The sequence below is a fragment of the Mucor velutinosus genome, assembly GCF_035048745.1.
Source record: "Mucor velutinosus strain NIH1002 chromosome Unknown tig00001544, whole genome shotgun sequence".
Taxonomy (NCBI): domain Eukaryota; kingdom Fungi; phylum Mucoromycota; class Mucoromycetes; order Mucorales; family Mucoraceae; genus Mucor; species Mucor velutinosus.
The window spans coordinates 1,949,061-1,971,064 of NW_027041908.1; the positions used below are offsets into that span (position 1 = coordinate 1,949,061).

General features: G+C 37.8%; 4 protein-coding genes across 4 annotated transcripts; 2 read left to right on the forward strand and 2 right to left on the reverse strand.

Annotated features, from left to right (window-relative positions):
- Positions 1–5,546: 5,546 nt before the first annotated feature.
- Positions 5,547–10,493, forward strand: PSF3 (DNA replication protein; the record flags this gene model as incomplete). Its single annotated transcript, XM_064825207.1, has 1 exon — positions 5,547–10,493. The coding sequence occupies one exon, from the start codon at positions 5,547–5,549 to the stop codon at positions 10,491–10,493; it is 4,947 nt and encodes a 1,648-aa protein (XP_064680584.1).
- Positions 10,494–16,872: 6,379 nt separating this feature from the next.
- ATC70_005926 (uncharacterized protein) lies at positions 16,873–18,385 on the forward strand (the record flags this gene model as incomplete). Its single annotated transcript, XM_064825208.1, has 4 exons — positions 16,873–17,064; positions 17,123–17,520; positions 17,590–18,162; positions 18,235–18,385. 4 exons carry the CDS (start codon positions 16,873–16,875, stop codon positions 18,383–18,385), a joined length of 1,314 nt encoding a protein of 437 aa, XP_064680585.1.
- A 217-nt stretch (positions 18,386–18,602) lies between these two features.
- Positions 18,603–19,256, reverse strand: ATC70_005927 (uncharacterized protein; the record flags this gene model as incomplete). The annotated part of the gene is made up of 5 exons (XM_064825209.1): positions 18,603–18,656; positions 18,726–18,825; positions 18,885–18,997; positions 19,053–19,121; positions 19,182–19,256. 5 exons carry the CDS (start codon positions 19,254–19,256, stop codon positions 18,603–18,605), a joined length of 411 nt encoding a protein of 136 aa, XP_064680586.1.
- Positions 19,257–19,528: 272 nt separating this feature from the next.
- On the reverse strand, positions 19,529–21,118 carry ATC70_005928 (uncharacterized protein; the record flags this gene model as incomplete). Its single annotated transcript, XM_064825210.1, has 5 exons — positions 19,529–20,222; positions 20,303–20,372; positions 20,450–20,559; positions 20,638–20,750; positions 20,810–21,118. The coding sequence occupies 5 exons, from the start codon at positions 21,116–21,118 to the stop codon at positions 19,529–19,531; spliced, it is 1,296 nt and encodes a 431-aa protein (XP_064680587.1).
- Between the last annotated feature and the right edge of the window lie 886 nt (positions 21,119–22,004).

Genomic DNA, 22,004 nt, shown 5'->3' on the forward strand with positions numbered 1-22,004 from the left:
ATGTGCATCTCTACCAGAGCCTTACCTACTATACATGCACGTAAAAAAGAAGAAAAAAAAAGAAGGAAAACGACAGGAAAAAGATCACACCATTTTAATCAAATGTACCTTATGATACACCATTTATTTTATCAAGATGTCCGTCATTTTGATCGCGTCTTTCCTATACGACGATGAACGCAAGATATAAAATATAAGGCATACTGATAAGATAGCGATCCAGCAATGGACTAGCATGGCCTCCCGTAACACATGTGATTTTCAGTACTTGTCTTTGTTATACATGATGTCTTGATTGGTCGCTTAACATCACTTGTGTTCATGAGTCTGTGTGGGCATGTGTGTACCAGCATTTTGAAGAAATATACATCCCAAAAAAAGAGAATTCTATAATCGAGTTGACCAATGGATATATTGCTTACTCAACAGATTTGGTTGACTAGTTCAATTTGACCTAGATTGATTGGTATACATTGCCAAGTGGGCAACGATGGACTAATTTCGTGAATAGATTTTTTTTTTCCTTGCATGAAACTGATCATATCATTGAAGGAAAATCTCTACTTGTAAGAGCCAGGTACTAGTACTTGATACTTGTTGACTCTACCAAACTTTATCCGAATAAGCTATCATTGATTTTATTCACTGATTCTTCTAGTTTTTCTACATGCGAAAATTCCTAGTAGACACCTTTGTCATATGGAGGCTGGCTGAATCAGCACCAGCTTGATGATGGGAGATCCATTCGTAGGCCATCAAGGTTACTAAATGGATACAGTTTGCTTATCATATGCTATTTTAGCTCGAAATGTTTGATTCTGAATACATATTTAAATTCATAATGCAGATGAAAGCTACTCTAATGGTATACAAAGCGGGATAGATTGATTCAACAGTTGCATCTTGTCAAGCATAGCTGTACGCAAACGGGAGTCTTTGTCTCTGCGTATTATTGAATTTGTTAAATCCCAGTATCAAATTTGTTTCCTATGCAATGTATGGTCTTGAAGTCATGAAGGCACTATAACTTTTTGTGAAATCAAGATAAAACAGTATTTATAAGGTACAAGATTCGCTATCGAATGAGCAGGATTAACTCTAGCGGAAAGCCTCCACTAACTATGTATGACCTCTCTTCTTGTGGGGTTTAACGATCACTCAGCGTCCTGTGATACTGTGGTTTAATGCAAAAGTCAACTCAAATCAGGAAACATCCTCAATGATGCCAAAACGACAATCAAGCAGATTAAACATGATTCATATTTGTCGCAATGAATAAAGGAGCTTGGTCTAATTTACCTTGATTGGTTTTCTGTACGAGAGGTATATAAATACTTATTGTCATCCTGTATACAGTACATAGGTATGGCCTTTCTGATCTATATCAATAGCATAAGTTTGCACGCATAATTTTAATTTTTGACATGACAAGGATTTACATGCCTTTAGTGTTTATAGTAAAATATATAAACGAAATCATATACGTTGTAATGTGAGCCTTGTAAGGGCACATTTAAGAAATACTAAGGCCTCAATAGAAGAGAGATGTCTGTAGTATAAAGCATGTACTGTGCATGACAACTGTTGTCAGTGAACCCGTCCAATATAGCATTTTGATAAACAACGTACTGTTTTTCATGGTAGACATTGTCTTCAGTCCATAGTAAGCTTGTACAGGTATGCAATCTACATCGGATGATACCACACCTGATATTTTTTCCACCGTTTATATCCAAACAGGGAGGTATTTTATGATTCTTGAGAATTTTAAAAAGAAACGATATACTAAATATGTATCAATTTAACTGTACCAGTATTCATTGTGTAAATATAGAGTTAATTTTTGTTTGAAGTCTTACTTTACTCTGTAGCATCAGTTCTTGTGGATCTATAGCGTCCAATAATCAGCCCCAGCTGCAGTGAAATCAGGTTTAATGGATTTCACAAAAAAAAATAAAGCAATAGTAAAATACAATAGAAATCAACTGTATTCTATTTACGTATAAAATGAACTCAAAGTCCTGGAATTGAGTAGACAAAAAAAGGATTTATACATTTGCAATTAGCTTGCAAGATTAGCGATGATAGAGAGCAATAGATGCTGCTATTGCGATGTCTGGCAAATGTTGTTGGTGTTTGAATTAAAGTAGTAATCAATGCAAGAGTACTGGCCATAAGGATCGATTTGAGTAGCCTTGGTGGGCTTGGATGAACTATCGTCATAGCATGATTTAATGTAACCTTGACAGTTTAAGGTGTGATGTTTGTTATTAAAGTGAAGAACTATTTAGCTGCGGTATCATGCAGCTATGGCATCAAGACATAGTCGTCATATTTGAATAAAGATAACATCACTTATTATTACAACCATCATGGGTATGATTGAATACATTGTTGTGATCAAAAATGCTTCATTCACATGATGTGCGATATAAGTATGCCTCTTTACTTTAGTATGTTTGAATGGTATTTTGATGCACATAGGAGCGCTTTTTTAATAGATTGAAATAGTATGGATTTGGATGAGTGATATTTGAACGATTTCGGCTTTCAATGAGATTGCTTCTAGTTGATAACTTTATTACATATTTATCCAATTAGTATTATGATTATATTTTTATTATTACAGTAAATGATTATTTATTTGAGGTATATTTCAGATTAAGAAAAATATAAATTTTACATTCGATGATATAATTTGCATATTTTTAACATTTTTAAGTACTGGAATGGCAACAACTGTTCGTCATAATAAGTGACAGATCAATAGTACATCAATTAGTGATAGACCTTCGCTGTTTGAACCCTCTAGCCAATCAGATTGCTTGAAAACTCCGCTGACCTAAAAAAAATTTTGCGAGGGTTTCCCCTTGTTTTGATGTGAGGCAAAATTTTAAGCTCCGCTATATATATATATATAACAATATAGCTGTTACTATCATCAAATTTCCCTCAGGTGCTAGAGCATGCCTTACTTGCACCACCTAGCTTTAAATTCAGGCATTGAGACCCTCAATCATCACTAAAGTAAGTAGCGATAACCAAGTGGAGGCAGCCTATCTATCTCCTAGCCTCGGATAAGTTCTTGTTGAGCTTCAGTGATAGGCACATCCACCACAACGTAAAAAAGTATGCTTCAAAGAAACATAAAAATAATAAAAGAAAGGAGAAAAGAACATACTACTATAGGAATATAATAGTATGTAGGCAAAAAAAAAAAGGGACACTCACACAGAGTGGACCAAAGAAAAGCATATCACAAATGTAACATCAAAGATGTTCAAAACAGCTCGTTGTTGTTGCAACAGAATTGCATACATGAGCAAAGTGCATGGTAATAGTCGAATGTAATGTAACGCAAACACGCACAACTACAAAAGCAATGGTGGTATAAGTTTGCACTACAACATAATGACTAATGTTGTCTCATGTGAAGCCACAGAGGCAACGCAGACAGCAAAAGAAGAAAGCGCAACAAAGTAAACATCATGATAAAATGCATTATCACGAGAAAGGAAGCAATAATACAAACGTTCAAAGAAGCTTTGTATCATTGCGACCAGAGGAAAGAAGATACTTACCACTTACCACAGCCACAGATAGACCAGAAGAGTATAGGCAATCACCGGAGACAGACCAGAGAACGAGCATGCACCAAAGACAGTAGACCAGGAAAAACCAAATTCGCAACAGCAGCAGCAACACCAGCACCATCGAAATACCAGAGAACAAACGACACCAGAGACCAGACAAAGACCAAGAGGCAGACAACAGAGACAGCAGAGACAACAGAAAAGAAATAGCAGCAGCACCCTTGTCAAACAGGCAAAAAAATTATCAAAACATAATAAAAAAATTCGATTAGTACAGGTTTTACGTCTTATATTGCTCATCATCGAATAGTACCTACTTTATTCCACTTCAAAGAGGCAGTATCGAGTACTTTTAACAGTACAAAATTGTGTCATCAGAAGTTAGAGTGTTACTATCAATCAAACGGTTTCCAAAACCACCATGGTTTCATGCTGAACGCGTTTTGCAAAAAAGGGAAAAAAAAACGGGGGAATGGAAAAATGAGAGGGCGTCTTATCCGACGTCACAGCTAGTAGAGTTGAGCACTACTCTCCGCCGCGGCAGCGGCGGTTGCGGTACTCAAATTTGGATTTATGCAGTGGTCAGTTTTATCACTAAACCGTTGCATACAAGCATGCATTTTAGGCTATATTCACGTTCTGCTCAAACCACCTTTTACAGTGTAGCAGCATAGATGATGTTTACCGTATCACATCACATCTATGTTTACAAGTCCAGTCAATTGTGTGTGCACAGGTGCCTCAGGAACTGCAATACATTTAATCTCCCTAATATCAAAATGTTGAGATCCACCTACACTACATGAAACATATCAACTTAGGTAGCCTCTCAACAAGCTATACCAACAATCTATAAGGCCCTAGTGGCCTGCTATTTATATACCATCTCAACGTAGTAGTCATTGACCAGGGATCTACTATATTTAAGCAAGCTAGATGCCCTGTAATAAAGAAGCTTTTTGATTTTTGTTTTAGATACTGTGGAATACATCCACTATGATCTGCATTCCGACAGTTCATCCAGTTACCAGATTTAGATATAAACTGTATGTACACTGGATTAGATGTACGATATCGATTTATACTATGATCATGAGAAGATATGGACTTCAGATACGCTAGTACTATAAGATTCATACTATATAAGATATAGGCTATAGATGGCACCACGGACATGGATGGCACTATAGACTTATACTTGTATTCCGACATTGACTACGGATGTTTACCATATCTGGATAGGCACCAAGATTAATGCAATATGAGCTTGTTGCTTCAGATGTGCACTTCATGATCCACGCTATAAGACACATGCTTATATCCGTGATACTAGCTACAGATACTTTATGTACTACAGACTTGTACTATATATGAGACATGCTATAGACATGCATACGATATGCTATAGACATGCCATATATCCAGATACATGCTAAAGATGTATGCTTAGCGATATACACTTAGATATGTACTATTAATATAGACTAAGAAGACTGTACCTATCGGATACATGCTACTAGATCGATATTAATTATCCTTATGGAAAGGATAGATCAGGGTACTTCGGATGAGAGTCTAATTATTCATCCAGACAGAGCTAAATCATGATTAGCTTGCTGGAGTTGTCTTTTAGCATGATTAGACATTAGTTGATCTGAGTTGACTTATTTGTCAATCTAATTAATAGAACTTTTATCCATTGTTATAGTATATAAGAAGGATCATCTACCTGGCCAGTAGAGAGACTTCAGTTTACTTTACACCTGTCAGTTTGATAATAAAACATACCTTTATCAAGTTGACATTACTGTTTTTTTATTCTTTTTTTTCCGTGAATTTTAGTCTGTAAAGCCTCAAATTCCACATTTTTTTCAACTCAAAGGTTATCACTTTTACATTATCCACTTTACAATCTTATTATATTATATTTTATCTTATTTTATTTAAATCACTATGAACCCTGAACAGCAAGATATCATCATGAACGAACCTACTGAAACTGGTCAGATCATTGTTGATGAGACCACTAACTCTGTTGTTGGCTCTATCGCTGGATCGTTTTCTGGAATCAAGACTCCTAATTCATCCTGCCCTGAATCTGCTATCGAGAGATTGCAAGCCAGAATCAAGGATGCAAGAAAAGAGCTCGAAAATATTTATATTGGTGATGCTGCTTGTCCCGATGAAACGTTGGAGGCTGCTGATAGGATCTCTAAAAGGATCTCCAGTTACGAGACCCACTTGAGTGCTCTTACTGACAAGGCTGAAAAGCAATTTAGACCTGTCAACCTGAGAGATATTCCTCGTTTTCAAATAGTCGGTCAAACCAAGCACTACGAAGGTTATCCAAGCTATAGTTCATTGGAACACTTCTTCAGCTCTTTTGAGACTGTGATGCATGCTTCGAGCAATGATGTAGAGCAGGTATGGAAGCAATACATCCCCGTTTCAATGCACTTTACATACAAGACCTGGGTGAATAATGATCTTCTCAAATGCTCCAACTGGGAATCTGCCAAGGCTCTTTTTGTCAAACACTATGGTGTCCCTGTCAACTCTATGGACCTGATCTCCAAGTTCTTCAACATGAGGATGAAGACTTCTGACACTCTTCAGAACTACACAAACAGATTCATGAAGAATGTGCAAGAAGCTGGTTTCCCCCTTGAAAGCAACACTCTGGCCAAGTTTTACCAATGCTCACTACTCAAGAAAAACCAGCAGATGATGGTGAATCAAATGTTGGTGAAGAGGGACTCGAATCATCGTTGGACTATTAATGAGATCTACGAGTGTGTGCTTCCTTTGTTTCTGGCGGATGAGCAAGCTCGCGGTGAATCAGAGGTGGTGGATCTGAAAGGAAAGCGCAAGGCTGATGCTGCTGGTATATCTCAATCCAAAAATACCAAGATGGCCAGCACTGGTTATTTCTGTCCGAAGCATGGTGGCAATGCTGCTAACCACAACACTGCTGACTGCAAATCACGATTGAAGCAATTTGGCTCTGAAAACAAGCCCAACCGGGCCACTACTGCTGCTCCTCGCACTGTGAACTCCTTACCTTCTGGTCCCAAAACCTGCAACTTTTGCAATAAGCCCCGTGCTTATGGCCATCGATGTCAAGAGTTCTACGACTGGAAGAAAGAAAGAGAGTCAAGAAGGAACATTGAAGTTCATACGGTGAAAACTACTGTTCCTGAGGACAACAAGTCTGGTTCTGGTTCTGGTTCTGGTTCTGTGACCAATGATGCTACCATTGAAAGTGGCACTGATTCTGACATTGGTGATGCTATTGGAGATGTCACCATGGAGGAGATAGATGCTTGCTTGGACGAGATTGAAGCAGAGGATGCCTCGCTCAACTGTAAGTCTAATGTGAAAAATGTACCTGAAAGTTTCAATCCATTTCAGTTACTGACTCCTATTATTTTAGAGAGCAAAGAAGGAAAACCAGTCCGTTTGATCGCGAAAGTAGATACGGGATCAGATTCCACCTTCTTAAATAAAAACATTTTTCACAATAAACTACTATTCACTTCCCAAGATATTATTTCTGTTGAAGGCAATTTGAACTTTCTGAGTCATTCAGTAAAGAGATTGGGTAAAACACCAGCTATCAAGATAAGATATCTTAATGACATTGCATTTGATCACTCGTTTGAGCTATCCAATTTTATTCAGGACCTAGGCGATTTTGATGTGCTACTGGGTGTAGACACATTAAGTCGACTTAGAATTGGGCTAACTGGCGTTGCTCACAAGTTTGCTGATATTGGGCATCTTACAGAGGAAGAGAAATCAGAGCTTCTTGAAAGCATCGATTTCGAAAATGTCAATTTCGATACTAAACATTCTATTGATCCAGAAACCGCATCAATCTTTGAATCCCAAGCTGAGGAGAATAAGTATATGAGCAACATCCAAGATGCTATTGACGAGAATCAGAGAATCAAGCCTGGAACATTTTGTAACGTGCCTGAATCTGAGATCACTATACCAATCAAGGAGAATGTTGATTACTACGTCAAGCAATATCCGATCGCACATCATGCAATGCCCGAAATCGAAAAGCAATTGAATGAATGGCTGGATGCAGGAATTGTAGAACAGTGTAGACCTAACGGCTTATTCAACAGCCCTCTCATTGCAGTATCAAAGAAGGACAATGATGGCAAACCCACCAAAACTCGAGTTTGTATGGATGTGCGGAGGATCAACCAGCATATGCCCAACAATACAAACCAATTTGAGATACCAAATATACAGGATATCTTCACCCGGATCAAGCAGAAGGGGACAATATTTTCGAAAGTCGATCTGAAAAACGCATATTTTTCATTTAGAATTTCTGACATATCAAGAAATGTGCTTTTGTTCAATTTTAGAGGGAAATCGTATAGATGGTTAGGCTGCTGTTTCGGGTTGCGCCCAATCACATCTGTCTTTAGCTCTGTCATGAACATTTTGTTTTCTGATATGCCCAACGTGGAGGTCTATGTGGACGACCTATGCCTCGTATCTTCATCCTTATCCAGTCATTGCGAATTGATTAAGGAGGTGCTGAGACGCTTGACACATGCCAACTTAAAGATTGGTGTTGAAAAGTGCTCCTGGTTTCCATCTAGCATCTACTTGCTAGGCTTTGTAGTTGGTCCTCATGTTTCCAAGGTTGACATGCGACGTCTCTCTGACATTGATCATTGGGGTCCATGCAAATCTGCCAAACAGGTTAAACAACTAGCTGGTGTTATTTCATATTTGAGACCACACATCCCAAATCTGTCAAAACTGATGGCGCCTATTGATGCTCTACGAAATGATCCAGATGCTGGTAGCAAATGGACTGAGAAGCACACCAAACGACTTGAGATTATCAAGAAGGTCTTGTTATCTGAAGCTTTACTGACTGCACCAGACATGAATAAGAAATTTTATCTTGAATGTGATGCTAGCTTATATGCAGTTGCAGTCATTTTGACGCAGCGCGACGATCAAGGACGCACAGTCTATGTGGCGATGTTGAGCAAATCTCTGACCAAATCCCAACAGAACTGGCCTGTCCTGAGACGAGAACTGTATGCCGTGTTATTCGGTTTAGTTCGTTTGCGACCCTTATTGTACGGGCATCCTGAGATTGAGGTTATGACAGATCATCGAGCTCTGATTTATATCTACACATGTAAATGTCCTACTAGAGTCATTCAGAATTACATGGAGATTTTAAACGAGTATCCCCAACTGCAATTCACTCATATCAAGGGCTTAGACAACATCTTACCTGACAAACTTAGTCGCTTGTATGAACCTTTAGAAGATCATACAGAGCTGGCGGGAGACAGTAATAAGAAAATTGCTAAATTACAAAAGAATATCATGAGAAGCAAAGGCTCCAAGAAACGATTCATTGGCAACAATAAGCAAACAAAGCATTATCTAACCAAGAACAAAGTAGTCTATAATAAAGACAAGCACTTGAATGTACTTGCTATGAAGATCAAGGAGGGCAATTATGAAAGCGTTGCTTACATTGCACCACCTGACAATGAGAGAGACCAGCTGCTTCGTGAAACTCATGAATTTGGACACTTTGGTGCCGCTAGTATTGTCAAGAAACTACATGAAGAAGGTATTCATTGGACAGGTCTATATGATGATGCAAAGGCAATTTGTCAATCATGTATGGAATGTGCAAGACACAATGTAGTTCAAAAGGGTTATCATGAACTGAGAAACGTTGTAGCGTATGGTCCATTTGATCACATAGGCATTGACTTTCTTGGTCCGTTAACTCCAACCAACAATGGCAATATATATATATTAGTTATATACGACATTTGCACCAGATTTATTATAACTCGTGCATTGCCCAACAAACAAACTGATACTGTCGCTAGAGCTCTGACTACCATCTTTGGAGACTTTGGCGTAGTACAAATACTACAATCTGATAATGGACGTGAATTCAAGAGTGCTTTGATGAGCGAGATTGGTAAAGCACTTGGCATCAATCAAAGATACTCTACGGCTTTCCACGCTAGGGGCAATGGTGCATCCGAATCAGGTGTTAAAAATATTCTTAATGCACTTCGTAAGATGGTCAGTGAACACATCTATGACTGGGACTCGGTTCTACCTGGAACTCAACTGGCTATAAACACAAAAATTAGGTATCGCACTGAGAGTGCACCTTTTCAATTGATGTTTGCTAGACCATTGAATAGATTCGTAGACTACGATGATCCTAAGATCAAGGACAACTTACCAAAGAAGCCAATGACTCTCGGTGAGCTACGCAAGAAGGCAGAGATTATGAACCAGGTTGTCTTTCCAGCTATTAACCAAAGAACACAACGCATTATTGAAGAGCAAGCAACGCGATTCAATAAGCATCACAAGATTACACACTTCAAAGTTGGTGATTGGGTTATGGTAAGACTTCCGCATAGAGAAAGCAAACTTGAGGCCGCTTATGATGGACCTTATCAAGTTGTTCAAAAGAAAAGATCTACATATGTGTTGAAAGACGATATGAATGAACTACTACATCGCGACTATGTGCCATCTGAATTGAAGCTGGTAGCAATCGACGAGTCTATCATCGAACAAGAAGTATATGAGGTTGACGAGATCAGAGCGCATCGTGGTCCTGAACACAATAGAGAGTATTTGGTAAAATGGAAGACATTTGGAGAAGCTGCCAACTCCTGGGAAACTGCTGCATCGTTCAACAACCCTCAAACCATTCGTAAGTACTGGGCAAAGATCAAGGAATATGAGCTGCTTGAGAAGAGAAGACAGGCACTAAATAGTGACACTGCTTCCTCCAAATCAAAGCGTAAGCGTGATGATTCTGACAAGCGTTTGAGAGGCTCTAAGAGACTCAACGTTGCAGAACAGTAAAGTGATGTTTGTCATGGGATATATCAGGGCAACATGCAAATTGCAGTAGCACCTTTAGACTATCACATTGCGTTATATCTTTGTCAGCGAATGCGAAATACAGATCATTGATCGTTTACATAATTCTTTGAATTAGTCAACATGCGTTGAAACAGGTGGGGGCAAATGTGGAATACATCCACTATGATCTGCATTCCGACAGTTCATCCAGTTACCAGATTTAGATATAAACTGTATGTACACTGGATTAGATGTACGATATCGATTTATACTATGATCATGAGAAGATATGGACTTCAGATACGCTAGTACTATAAGATTCATACTATATAAGATATAGGCTATAGATGGCACCACGGACATGGATGGCACTATAGACTTATACTTGTATTCCGACATTGACTACGGATGTTTACCATATCTGGATAGGCACCAAGATTAATGCAATATGAGCTTGTTGCTTCAGATGTGCACTTCATGATCCACGCTATAAGACACATGCTTATATCCGTGATACTAGCTACAGATACTTTATGTACTACAGACTTGTACTATATATGAGACATGCTATAGACATGCATACGATATGCTATAGACATGCCATATATCCAGATACATGCTAAAGATGTATGCTTAGCGATATACACTTAGATATGTACTATTAATATAGACTAAGAAGACTGTACCTATCGGATACATGCTACTAGATCGATATTAATTATCCTTATGGAAAGGATAGATCAGGGTACTTCGGATGAGAGTCTAATTATTCATCCAGACAGAGCTAAATCATGATTAGCTTGCTGGAGTTGTCTTTTAGCATGATTAGACATTAGTTGATCTGAGTTGACTTATTTGTCAATCTAATTAATAGAACTTTTATCCATTGTTATAGTATATAAGAAGGATCATCTACCTGGCCAGTAGAGAGACTTCAGTTTACTTTACACCTGTCAGTTTGATAATAAAACATACCTTTATCAAGTTGACATTACTGTTTTTTTATTCTTTTTTTTCCGTGAATTTTAGTCTGTAAAGCCTCAAATTCCACAGATACAGTTGACAACTGATTATTATCATCGACTTATTATTACGCATTCATCGATACAAGCGTCGATCGCTTAGGTGTTGAGTTCTACAAATGCAGAACATCAAAGACATTAGACAGAGCTGTAATCTGTTTACTTCCAAGGCAACACAACCTACTACGTCTTATTTTTAGGACAAATTCTGCCCAAATTTAGTCATTTTGAAGCACGAATAACTCATGCTACAAACCGTCGTGGAAGCTCGGAATAGGGCCAAGCGTCTCTCCTTGTCCACCATTTACTTTCTGATGCTTTATCTCAATTTTTTTTGGGTTATTGCAAATTCATGAAAATCCTCATTCTTTGATGTGTACTAGTAAGGGAAAATTCTTGAAAATCAAACGATAGCGTTTTTCGCCCCAAAAATGAAGACTTTTCTTATTGTTGTGCCAGAAGGGCTACAACTGTCTATAAAGATTAAGGTATTCTTGATGGGTAGATATGTCTGTGTTGTGCAACAACATGGACAAGCTATGATAATTAAAGTGCATCTCAGCTATCTAAATACTGAGGTTCACCAGATGTGATAAGCGTTGTACAAGATAAATTGCTACTTTGGCATTCAGAACTTAGTATAAATAGAATAACTCTTGTCTTCATCAATAAATCATTAGTTTTTGTGTCTGATCTTATTCAAATAAGTCTTTTCTTGTTTTTATAATATTGAACATTTTTTATAAGCTACAAATTATAATCCTTTTATTCTTTGTGCTTAACACTTATGATACATATAAGATTAAATTGATCGTAAAGATGGAATGCAACACTGGAGGCTCTTTTTTTGAGACTTGCATATGCTAGATTTTGAATATATTCACAAAAAGCCTGTTTTTATATTTTTGAAAATTGCTTATTATTTTTAGTCTGTAAGCAGAATGTAACTAGCACTATTGGGTGCGCCTTGTTTAGCTCTCTATAAATGCATTAGAAAGTTGGGTACAGCAATGATAGTTTCTATAGTCAAATTCTGCAAAAACGCTTAAAAGATGTCAGATCAAGTCAGGTTTAGTGATAAAACTGACTACTGCATAAATCCAAATTTGAGTACCGCAACCGCCGCTGCCGCGGCGGAGAGTAGTGCTCAACTCTACTAGCTGTGACGTCGGATAAGACGCCCTCTCATTTTTCCATTCCCCCGTTTTTTTTTCCCTTTTTTGCAAAACGCGCTCAGCATGAAACCATGGTGGTTTTGGAAACCGTTTGATTGATAGTAACGCTCTAACTTCTGATGACACGATTTTGTACTGTTAAAAGTACTCGATACTGCCTCTTTGAAGTGGAATAAAGTAGGTACTATTCGATGATGAGCAATATAAGACGTAAAACCTGTACTAATCGAATCTTTCTATTATGTTTTGATAATTTTTTTGCCTGTTTGACAAGGGTGCTGCTGCTATTTCTTTTCTGTTGTCTCTGCTGTCTCTGTTGTCTGCCTCTTGGTCTTTGTCTGGTCTCTGGTGTCGTTTGTTCTCTGGTATTTCGATGGTGCTGGTGTTGCTGCTGCTGTTGCGAATTTGGTTTTTCCTGGTCTACTGTCTTTGGTGCATGCTCGTTCTCTGGTCTGTCTCCGGTGATTGCCTATACTCTTCTGGTCTATCTGTGGCTGTGGTAAGTGGTAAGTATCTTCTTTCCTCTGGTCGCAATGATACAAAGCTTCTTTGAACGTTTGTATTATTGCTTCCTTTCTCGTGATAATGCATTTTATCATGATGTTTACTTTGTTGCGCTTTCTTCTTTTGCTGTCTGCGTTGCCTCTGTGGCTTCACATGAGACAACATTAGTCATTATGTTGTAGTGCAAACTTATACCACCATTGCTTTTGTAGTTGTGCGTGTTTGCGTTACATTACATTCGACTATTACCATGCACTTTGCTCATGTATGCAATTCTGTTGCAACAACAACGAGCTGTTTTGAACATCTTTGATGTTACATTTGTGATATGCTTTTCTTTGGTCCACTCTGTGTGAGTGTCCCTTTTTTTTTTTTGCCTACATACTATTATATTCCTATAGTAGTATGTTCTTTTCTCCTTTCTTTTATTATTTTTATGTTTCTTTGAAGCATACTTTTTTACGTTGTGGTGGATGTGCCTATCACTGAAGCTCAACAAGAACTTATCCGAGGCTAGGAGATAGATAGGCTGCCTCCACTTGGTTATCGCTACTTACTTTAGTGATGATTGAGGGTCTCAATGCCTGAATTTAAAGCTAGGTGGTGCAAGTAAGGCATGCTCTAGCACCTGAGGGAAATTTGATGATAGTAACAGCTATATTGTTATATATATATATATAGCGGAGCTTAAAATTTTGCCTCACATCAAAACAAGGGGAAACCCTCGCAAAATTTTTTTTAGGTCAGCGGAGTTTTCAAGCAATCTGATTGGCTAGAGGGTTCAAACAGCGAAGGTCTATCACTAATTGATGTACTATTGATCTGTCACTTATTATGACGAACAGTTGTTGCCATTCCAGTACTTAAAAATGTTAAAAATATGCAAATTATATCATCGAATGTAAAATTTATATTTTTCTTAATCTGAAATATACCTCAAATAAATAATCATTTACTGTAATAATAAAAATATAATCATAATACTAATTGGATAAATATGTAATAAAGTTATCAACTAGAAGCAATCTCATTGAAAGCCGAAATCGTTCAAATATCACTCATCCAAATCCATACTATTTCAATCTATTAAAAAAGCGCTCCTATGTGCATCAAAATACCATTCAAACATACTAAAGTAAAGAGGCATACTTATATCGCACATCATGTGAATGAAGCATTTTTGATCACAACAATGTATTCAATCATACCCATGATGGTTGTAATAATAAGTGATGTTATCTTTATTCAAATATGACGACTATGTCTTGATGCCATAGCTGCATGATACCGCAGCTAAATAGTTCTTCACTTTAATAACAAACATCACACCTTAAACTGTCAAGGTTACATTAAATCATGCTATGACGATAGTTCATCCAAGCCCATCAAGGCTACTCAAATCGATCCTTATGGCCAGTACTCTTGCATTGATTACTACTTTAATTCAAACATCAACAACATTTGCCAGACATCGCAATAGCAGCATCTATTGCTCTCTATCATCGCTAATCTTGCAAGCTAATTGCAAATGTATAAATACTTTTTTTTCTACTCAATTCCAGGACTTTGAGTTCATTTTATACGCAAATAAAATACAGTTGATTTCTATTGTATTTTACTATTGCTTTATTTTTTTTTTTGTGAAATCCATTAAACCTGATTTCACTGCAAACTTGACACATGCTAAAAGGTTCATCGGCTTAATTGCCCTGAGCGTGCTGTTATTATTTTGTGCATGACTCCAATATCGTTCAGTAGCAACTAGCAGTTTATCATCAAACGCATTGACTATCATACCACTTGACCAATCTTATTTTAAGGAACAGCAATAATGCATCCCAAATCAATCGTTTGAATTAAATGAAACATGCTGCATGGTCGTATCAATTCCTACCTCTATTTGAACACACAACGGTATCTGACAAGGTATAACGCTAGAGAATCTTCGTTTTCTACTAAATAATGCATCTATACTCTTATTTGAGAACAAATACACTTCTACCTGTTAACTGTCAAGTGTAGTTACTCTGTATCATAGATCATTTTTATTGCGTTCAGCTTTATTGATTTTCATATACATAAATCCTCAAACTAAGATACGCTTCGATCAAATGCAATCATTTTCTTCTTGTGTGCGTATCTAATCAGATTTTACACGACCCAAATTCTGAATGTCTTGATTCTGAAATAAACCAGGGCCAGAATGCAACTGATGCTACCTTTGATTACTCACGAAGCCAAAAAAGAACGTCTCCATAACATATGTTTAAAGAGTCGCCACGAACTTCGCCTTTCTGTCAAATATGCATGATAAACGTCAATCTAGCAGCTTCAAAATGGCCACATTTCTCCATTAGGATTTTATCGTTGTCTTGTTCATCTAACTGTTGCCATCACTCAGTAAGCACAATAGCCATGTATCTTCAACTATGAATAGAGGAATAATTTATATTTAGTCATGTCTTGTTCAATCATTAACTTTTATACATCCTGTTTATATATCATCTGTATCTAAAAGCCAATATCAATAGCCGTAACACTGCCAGGTAGCATATGTATATGATATCAATATCTATATTGCCAACTCTGTGAGCTGCAGTTTCTTGGTTTACAACCTTATCATGACTTGCCTATCAGTTCCCTGTCGGATACCACAGCAATCGCCGTTGACTCGTCCTTCATTCCTTTGCGTTAGCAAGCCTCAGAGCTTGCGCATCTGTAAGTAACCAAAAAAGTATAAACGGTTGAGCTTTTTACCCCACTCCCTTTCTTCCTCTTTCTTTCTGTTTCTCTCATTTCCTTCTTTGATTCAAGGTCTTCTTAATGAAGATTTACCCGGGTTTACAGTTTATTCAGCTTTGGTGCCGCCCTGAACTCGTCGTACAGTAATCCCTGCTTCTCCTATGACGGTTTGTGCTTCATCAACTTACGGCGAGTTCTTACTTTAAGTTGGCCGTCAATGTGTAAGTATCTTCACTAATGTATTGAATTAAGATTACTAAATGTTCCTTTAGTCTTTTTCCCAGTCAATCAATTCCTCTTGTGTCTATTTGCTTTGGTTTCCTCAATTTCTCTTCTCTCCCTCCTTTGTATCCAATCCAAATTTGTCTCTCTGTCTGGCTTTTACGAATTCATCAGTGATCTTTACGAATTTAACCAAATTGAAGTAAATAAACTGTGTCGTGCTCACAGTTTCCCAATAGGTGCAGAATAGTTAAACAGCATTTCGGAGTTTTTATTACTGCCAAATGGTTTAAATGAAATGTACTATAGATGATCGCTATCAAGATGTGATCTAATATCAATCTCTTGCATCTAAGAAATACGAACTCGCAGAAGAACAATTCAAATATGACCTGAATAAAGTGCCATTTGCAAAACGAGTGATAAACAGTTACATTTGGCTGATAGAGTCACTCCATCACAAATATAGACACTTTTTGCATTGTTCAAAATCCAAAAAAAGAACTAACGAAAGCCCTTAATAGGAAGAATAGTTTATCACTGTATAAAGATTGAGAGAAAACCAAGTCAAATGCCCCACATTTTATTTATCCAACACTGATGATGATGCAGAGGTATTTCCCCACACTTGGAGCCATCTAAATTTAATTGATCCTCTTCTTCTTTAGTTTTTTTTTCTTTTCTTTTTCTCCTTCTGTGTAGTATATTATACGCATGGAGCAATCATCATCCAATATTGCGGCATCCACGACCAATGCTCGACTCGATGATGCAGCAGCAACAACAGCGACAGACGTACCTTCACCGCGCACTGTAAGAACGAATTGGTTGAGGTTTTCATGGAATCAAATATCCGGCGCAAGCAAGGCGATACTGTTGATATCATTCTCATTATCGCTTATACAGGTAATGCGCAGAATGAGCCATACACAATGAATGACGGATGATAATACTTAACCTAAAGATTGCTGTCACCATCGCCATCCTTGCCATTGGAAGCAGTAGTGGCATGTCATGTAGCAAGCCACTGCAATTGTATCTTATCATTTTTGTCGTGCGAGTGGGTTTATCACTTCCTCTATCAATCTACCAACATTTATTTACACCCAGAGGCCGAAGACGAAACAGCAGAAGAGGTAGACGAGAAGATGCAAGGCGCAGACGAAGAAGACAGACTGAGAATAGACATGATGCGCCGACAATGCCTGCAACAACAGAAACCAACAATACTTTAGCTGCAAATCTGAATTCACAAGATGACAACCATTTACAGCAAGATGTTGGCAACAATCAGCATGAAGAGGAAGAAGGAAATCAAAATCAAGAACGACCAGCTTCATTAATCAGTGGATGGACTGATAGGTAAAAGGCTATGCAGAAGGAATGTGGCGCGATTTAGTGGTAGTAGTAGTAACACATCTATCCGTATAGGGTGAAATCATTACTGGATTTGTTTGCCATACTATGGTTCATTGTAGGCAATTATTTGATATTTTCACAGTCTGAATGTCCAACTACAGCAGCGCCTTATTACTACACTATTCTTGCTTGGATATTACTGGGATATTTGATCTTGCTGATTCCATTGCTTGCTTGTGCAGCTGTTATATTTTGTTTGCCTTGTGTCTTGGTAGCATTGAGGACATTCAGCATCAATGTAACCAATGTCATGGTTGGCGGTACAAAGGAGGAAATTGCTAAAATCCCGGTATTCAAATACAAAGCATCGGCCAACTCAACAGCTACTACTGACAATACAGCTACCACGCAAACATCAGAGAATGCCAACGATACAAACACAAACACAAACACATGTACTACTACTACTGCGAAAAAACCCAGTTTTATAAGAAGAATCATGAAAAGACCATCCTACCACAACAATCCAGATCAGCAAAAACAAAATGCTCATCTTGAGGCCATCACCATACCTAGAGCGGAAGATGCTGCTTGCTCAATTTGTTTGGGAGAATATGAGACTGATGAACTCATCTGTAAATTATGGCAAGTGTATTCCTTTTCTCTTTTTGTGCCATGTTACAGGTGCGATATACTTATGCAGATTGTTTCCTATAGGTGCCAACATCATTATCACAAGGATTGTGTACAAGAATGGCTGGCGCTGAACTCCAAATGTCCATTATGTAAACGGGATTTTCGAGGCAAGGATTATGTGAGTGATTCGGATGAGTCTGATACAGATGACGATGAGGAGGAGCAGTATTAGGGTGAATAAAACCGTGTAAATTTGTGTACATATACAGCACCCATTCAACGAAATATAAGAGTCGAGTAATTTACATTTTTATTAGTAATTTTAAATGTACATGTGCTTGCAGCTGTATAGCTGCAGTTGTTGCTAAAGTGATGAGCCGTTGTGGTGGGTGACATTGCTGTGTTATTTTTGTGCTGGAAACTATGTGCATGAAATCTATGCTTTTGATTTAATCAGAAGCAATCAAAGATACAATCATCTTGTAGAGGTAAAAGAAGAAACACTAATATACCGAGATTCATTTAGTTACACGTAAATAAAACACTGGCCCACTCAAAAAAGAAATACTTACCAAAGCGTAGAAGCCAAGTTTCAAGAAACTTTCCTTTTTGTGCTTTGACAAGGTACGGAAAATCTCTGTGGCATCGTACATGTGTTGATGATTCATGACCCTAGTTGCGTCCATATCAGCTCCACTCCTCTGCCAAACAACAAGCACATGAACACTTACTTTCTAATATTGAGAGCTAACACGGGTAAATTGATAAGCATAGGGAACCAATGGCCAGTGACCAAGAAAATAAAGAATACAAAGGCTTGCAATCCCATCTCGGGCAAGACAAACTACGCATGTTGTTAGGCTACTATATTACATTGGCAAGTAAATGATAAAACTTACTTGGTTGAGTTTGTTGCAAAGGTCAATAGGGTTGATATAATCACATTCTAAATCAGAGAACATGATGACCTACCGCATCCATCATCATTAGAGGAACATTTGGGGCCCCACTAGACATTATCTACTTACGAAAAAGACCATCAAGAACAGGAGAATGGCTGCCAAAACGACTGCAGTCAGGAATAAGAAGACGGGCCCAAACATTTTATATGATGATGAAAATACAGAGAAACAAAAGAAGAAAAAAGAAAAAAAAAAAACTCTTTTTGCTAAAGGTTGGTGTTTATAAAAATGAGAAACCTACCAATCAAGCTCTAACAAACAATGAGTTTCAAAGCGACGAATTTCGTGTTTGTGTGTGTGTGTTTTTTTTACAGTAATTTTTTATGTGAAATGGATAAAAGTGTATATGTGCCAAGTGGAAATGAAGTGTATATATATATATATATATAAAGGATATCATTGAATAAAGATAATTATGATAAAAAAATGCTGTTATTGATATGGTGGTTGTGGCTGTTGTAGTTGTACCATCGACATAGAGAATCCAGATCTCCTCTAGTCTCTAATAAAACATTTACTGCTCTCTCAAATTCTAGCTGGAGACCTCTGACTGAAGTCTCATCTGCCGAATTGCCCAAATTTCGTCGAGTATCAAAAGGTTCTTCTATACATAGTGCTCGCTTGCTCTCCATTCCCTTGTGCCAACCCTTTTCATAGCGACTCAGAAGCTTTCCCGAACGAACAGATATCACTTGAGTTGCATAATCAAATTCGAATGCAAATTTACGAAAGAAAGCATACAGCAACCCACCTAGACTTTCATGGTTAGATCGGCCAAATCCGACAAGTCTAGACAGATCATCACAGAATGATGAGTTCATGCCGTTGATTTGTACATTGTCGTTGGATAGCGTGTGCGATATCTCATGTAAATTAGGAAGAATAGGAGGGCTTCGTGTTTGTAAAAAGTTGATGACCATACAGGTCCATGTATAGGTGGATAAAGTGCCACCGCTTGCTGCATCGTTGAGTTGTCGTTGCTTTGCCCAGTGCTTGATGATGAGTATCAGTGGTCTCACTCGAGGGTCAATGGCTACATAGGTCTTTATCATGCGCGTGTTTTGCAATGCCAGCAGATTGTTCACATTTAAATCGCAAGCCAATTGTCTGTATTTCTCTCGAATGTTAGCTTTGTTCTCCATACATACATGAGCACAGCACACACACACTCAGAGCAAAACACTTACAAAACGGGATCCCAAATCTTGACGATGGGCACTTTTGCTCTGGGAATGGTGCGCACAATCTGTAAGCCATCTATACATGCGAGCACAAGGGCACAATGAATACGACAGCAGCGATGGATGGGAGCTGAATCACACTATTACACCTACTTTTTCGTAACACACTTGCCAGTGTTTTTATACAGCGCAAACCATTCCAAGATGTTGAAATGCAAATATCAACATCCGACTGATTTGTACCAAGATTGTTTTGTGAAGATCTATGTTTGTAGTGTGGATGATGAAATCGGACCAAATTGATCAGTACATTATGTTTTTTTTCCGGCATTCTTACTTACCCAAATAAGTGCACATTGAATCTATGCATTGGCCATTCTCGATTTAATAGCTTTTCAATCTTGATCATCACCATCTGCCTTTTGTTGAATGACTGTCGAGAGGGCAGTAGTTTCTAGTGTAATGGAGCATTGAGTATATGTGGCAAGTCGCATTCTTTGCTTGGGTATTTACTTGGTATAGTTTCAACATGCCGAATGATAGGCTCTCATGGAATGGCAGTGTGATGGGCGGATATAAAGAAAAGTCTAATTCCTCTTCTTCCTCTTGCTCAACACTCAGTGGATTTTTTTCTTCTTCTTCCTTGGTGGATCCAGTACAGGACACCACTGTTGAGTCATCTGTTAAGACGGATGAGCAAGATTCAAATGCAGAAGAAGGAGACGAGAAACCGAAATCATCGTACTCCTCCTCCTCGTCCTCTAGATGCTGTACAGATGGTGGACTATAGTAATAGTTATTTACAGAGACGGGTGAGAGCATGGTATTTGGAAAAAATGAGGAAAGACGGAAAGAAAGACCTCTCTAATAGGAAACAAAAAAGGTGAAAATATTAAAGGCTTTTTCTTTGCACTTTTCTTGTGTAATCTTCCTGTACTTCTTTTCATACTCCAATCATAATAGATCCCTTTTCACCCTGTTGATCCTTTCCATCAGTTAAGAAGGTTTTACTATCCTATCATCATTATAAAGATCTGCACTTTGATGTACTGATTTTGCAATTATTTTGCAGATTTATAAAGTTACAATTGCATGAGCTCAGGCTGTTTTTTCCCTTTACAATGGATGGGATCCGTCGTTTTCCCGTTGAGAGATGAGAAGAGTCATTTGTGAAAAAGTATTCCGAGATTTATGTCTATTCTTGCTTCTCTCGGGAATCATTCAACACCATTGGGGGTTTTTTTTCCCAGCAGCTGCTTGAGGATATAGAAGAATGAATCGTTCGGGTGGTAACCTACATTTGTATGAGTTTTATTACATTCAATCCAAGGGGATTGAGGATGCCAAAGGGGTCAAATCATTATATTTATAACTCACAGACGCTCTATACCTAAAGGCATTTGGTAATAAGAAGAAAAATCAAATGTTACTCGAAATAAAATGGCTGTGATTACCATATATGATTCAGTAAAGGTCATTTTATTATGTAACAAATGAATTTTTATTCGGTCAATTCCAGTTGCTGGTTGAATCCACATCAAGACCATACCAGAGAGGCATATCAGGGATTTTCTTGTATATATTTATTAAAAATTCATTGCGAAACAGAGCAAGCAAGGGGATTTATCTCATCTATTCTAAACCCTAATTCAGCGTATGAGATGACATTATCATGTAATTCATCACTTATGTAAGTAGCCATTGTATA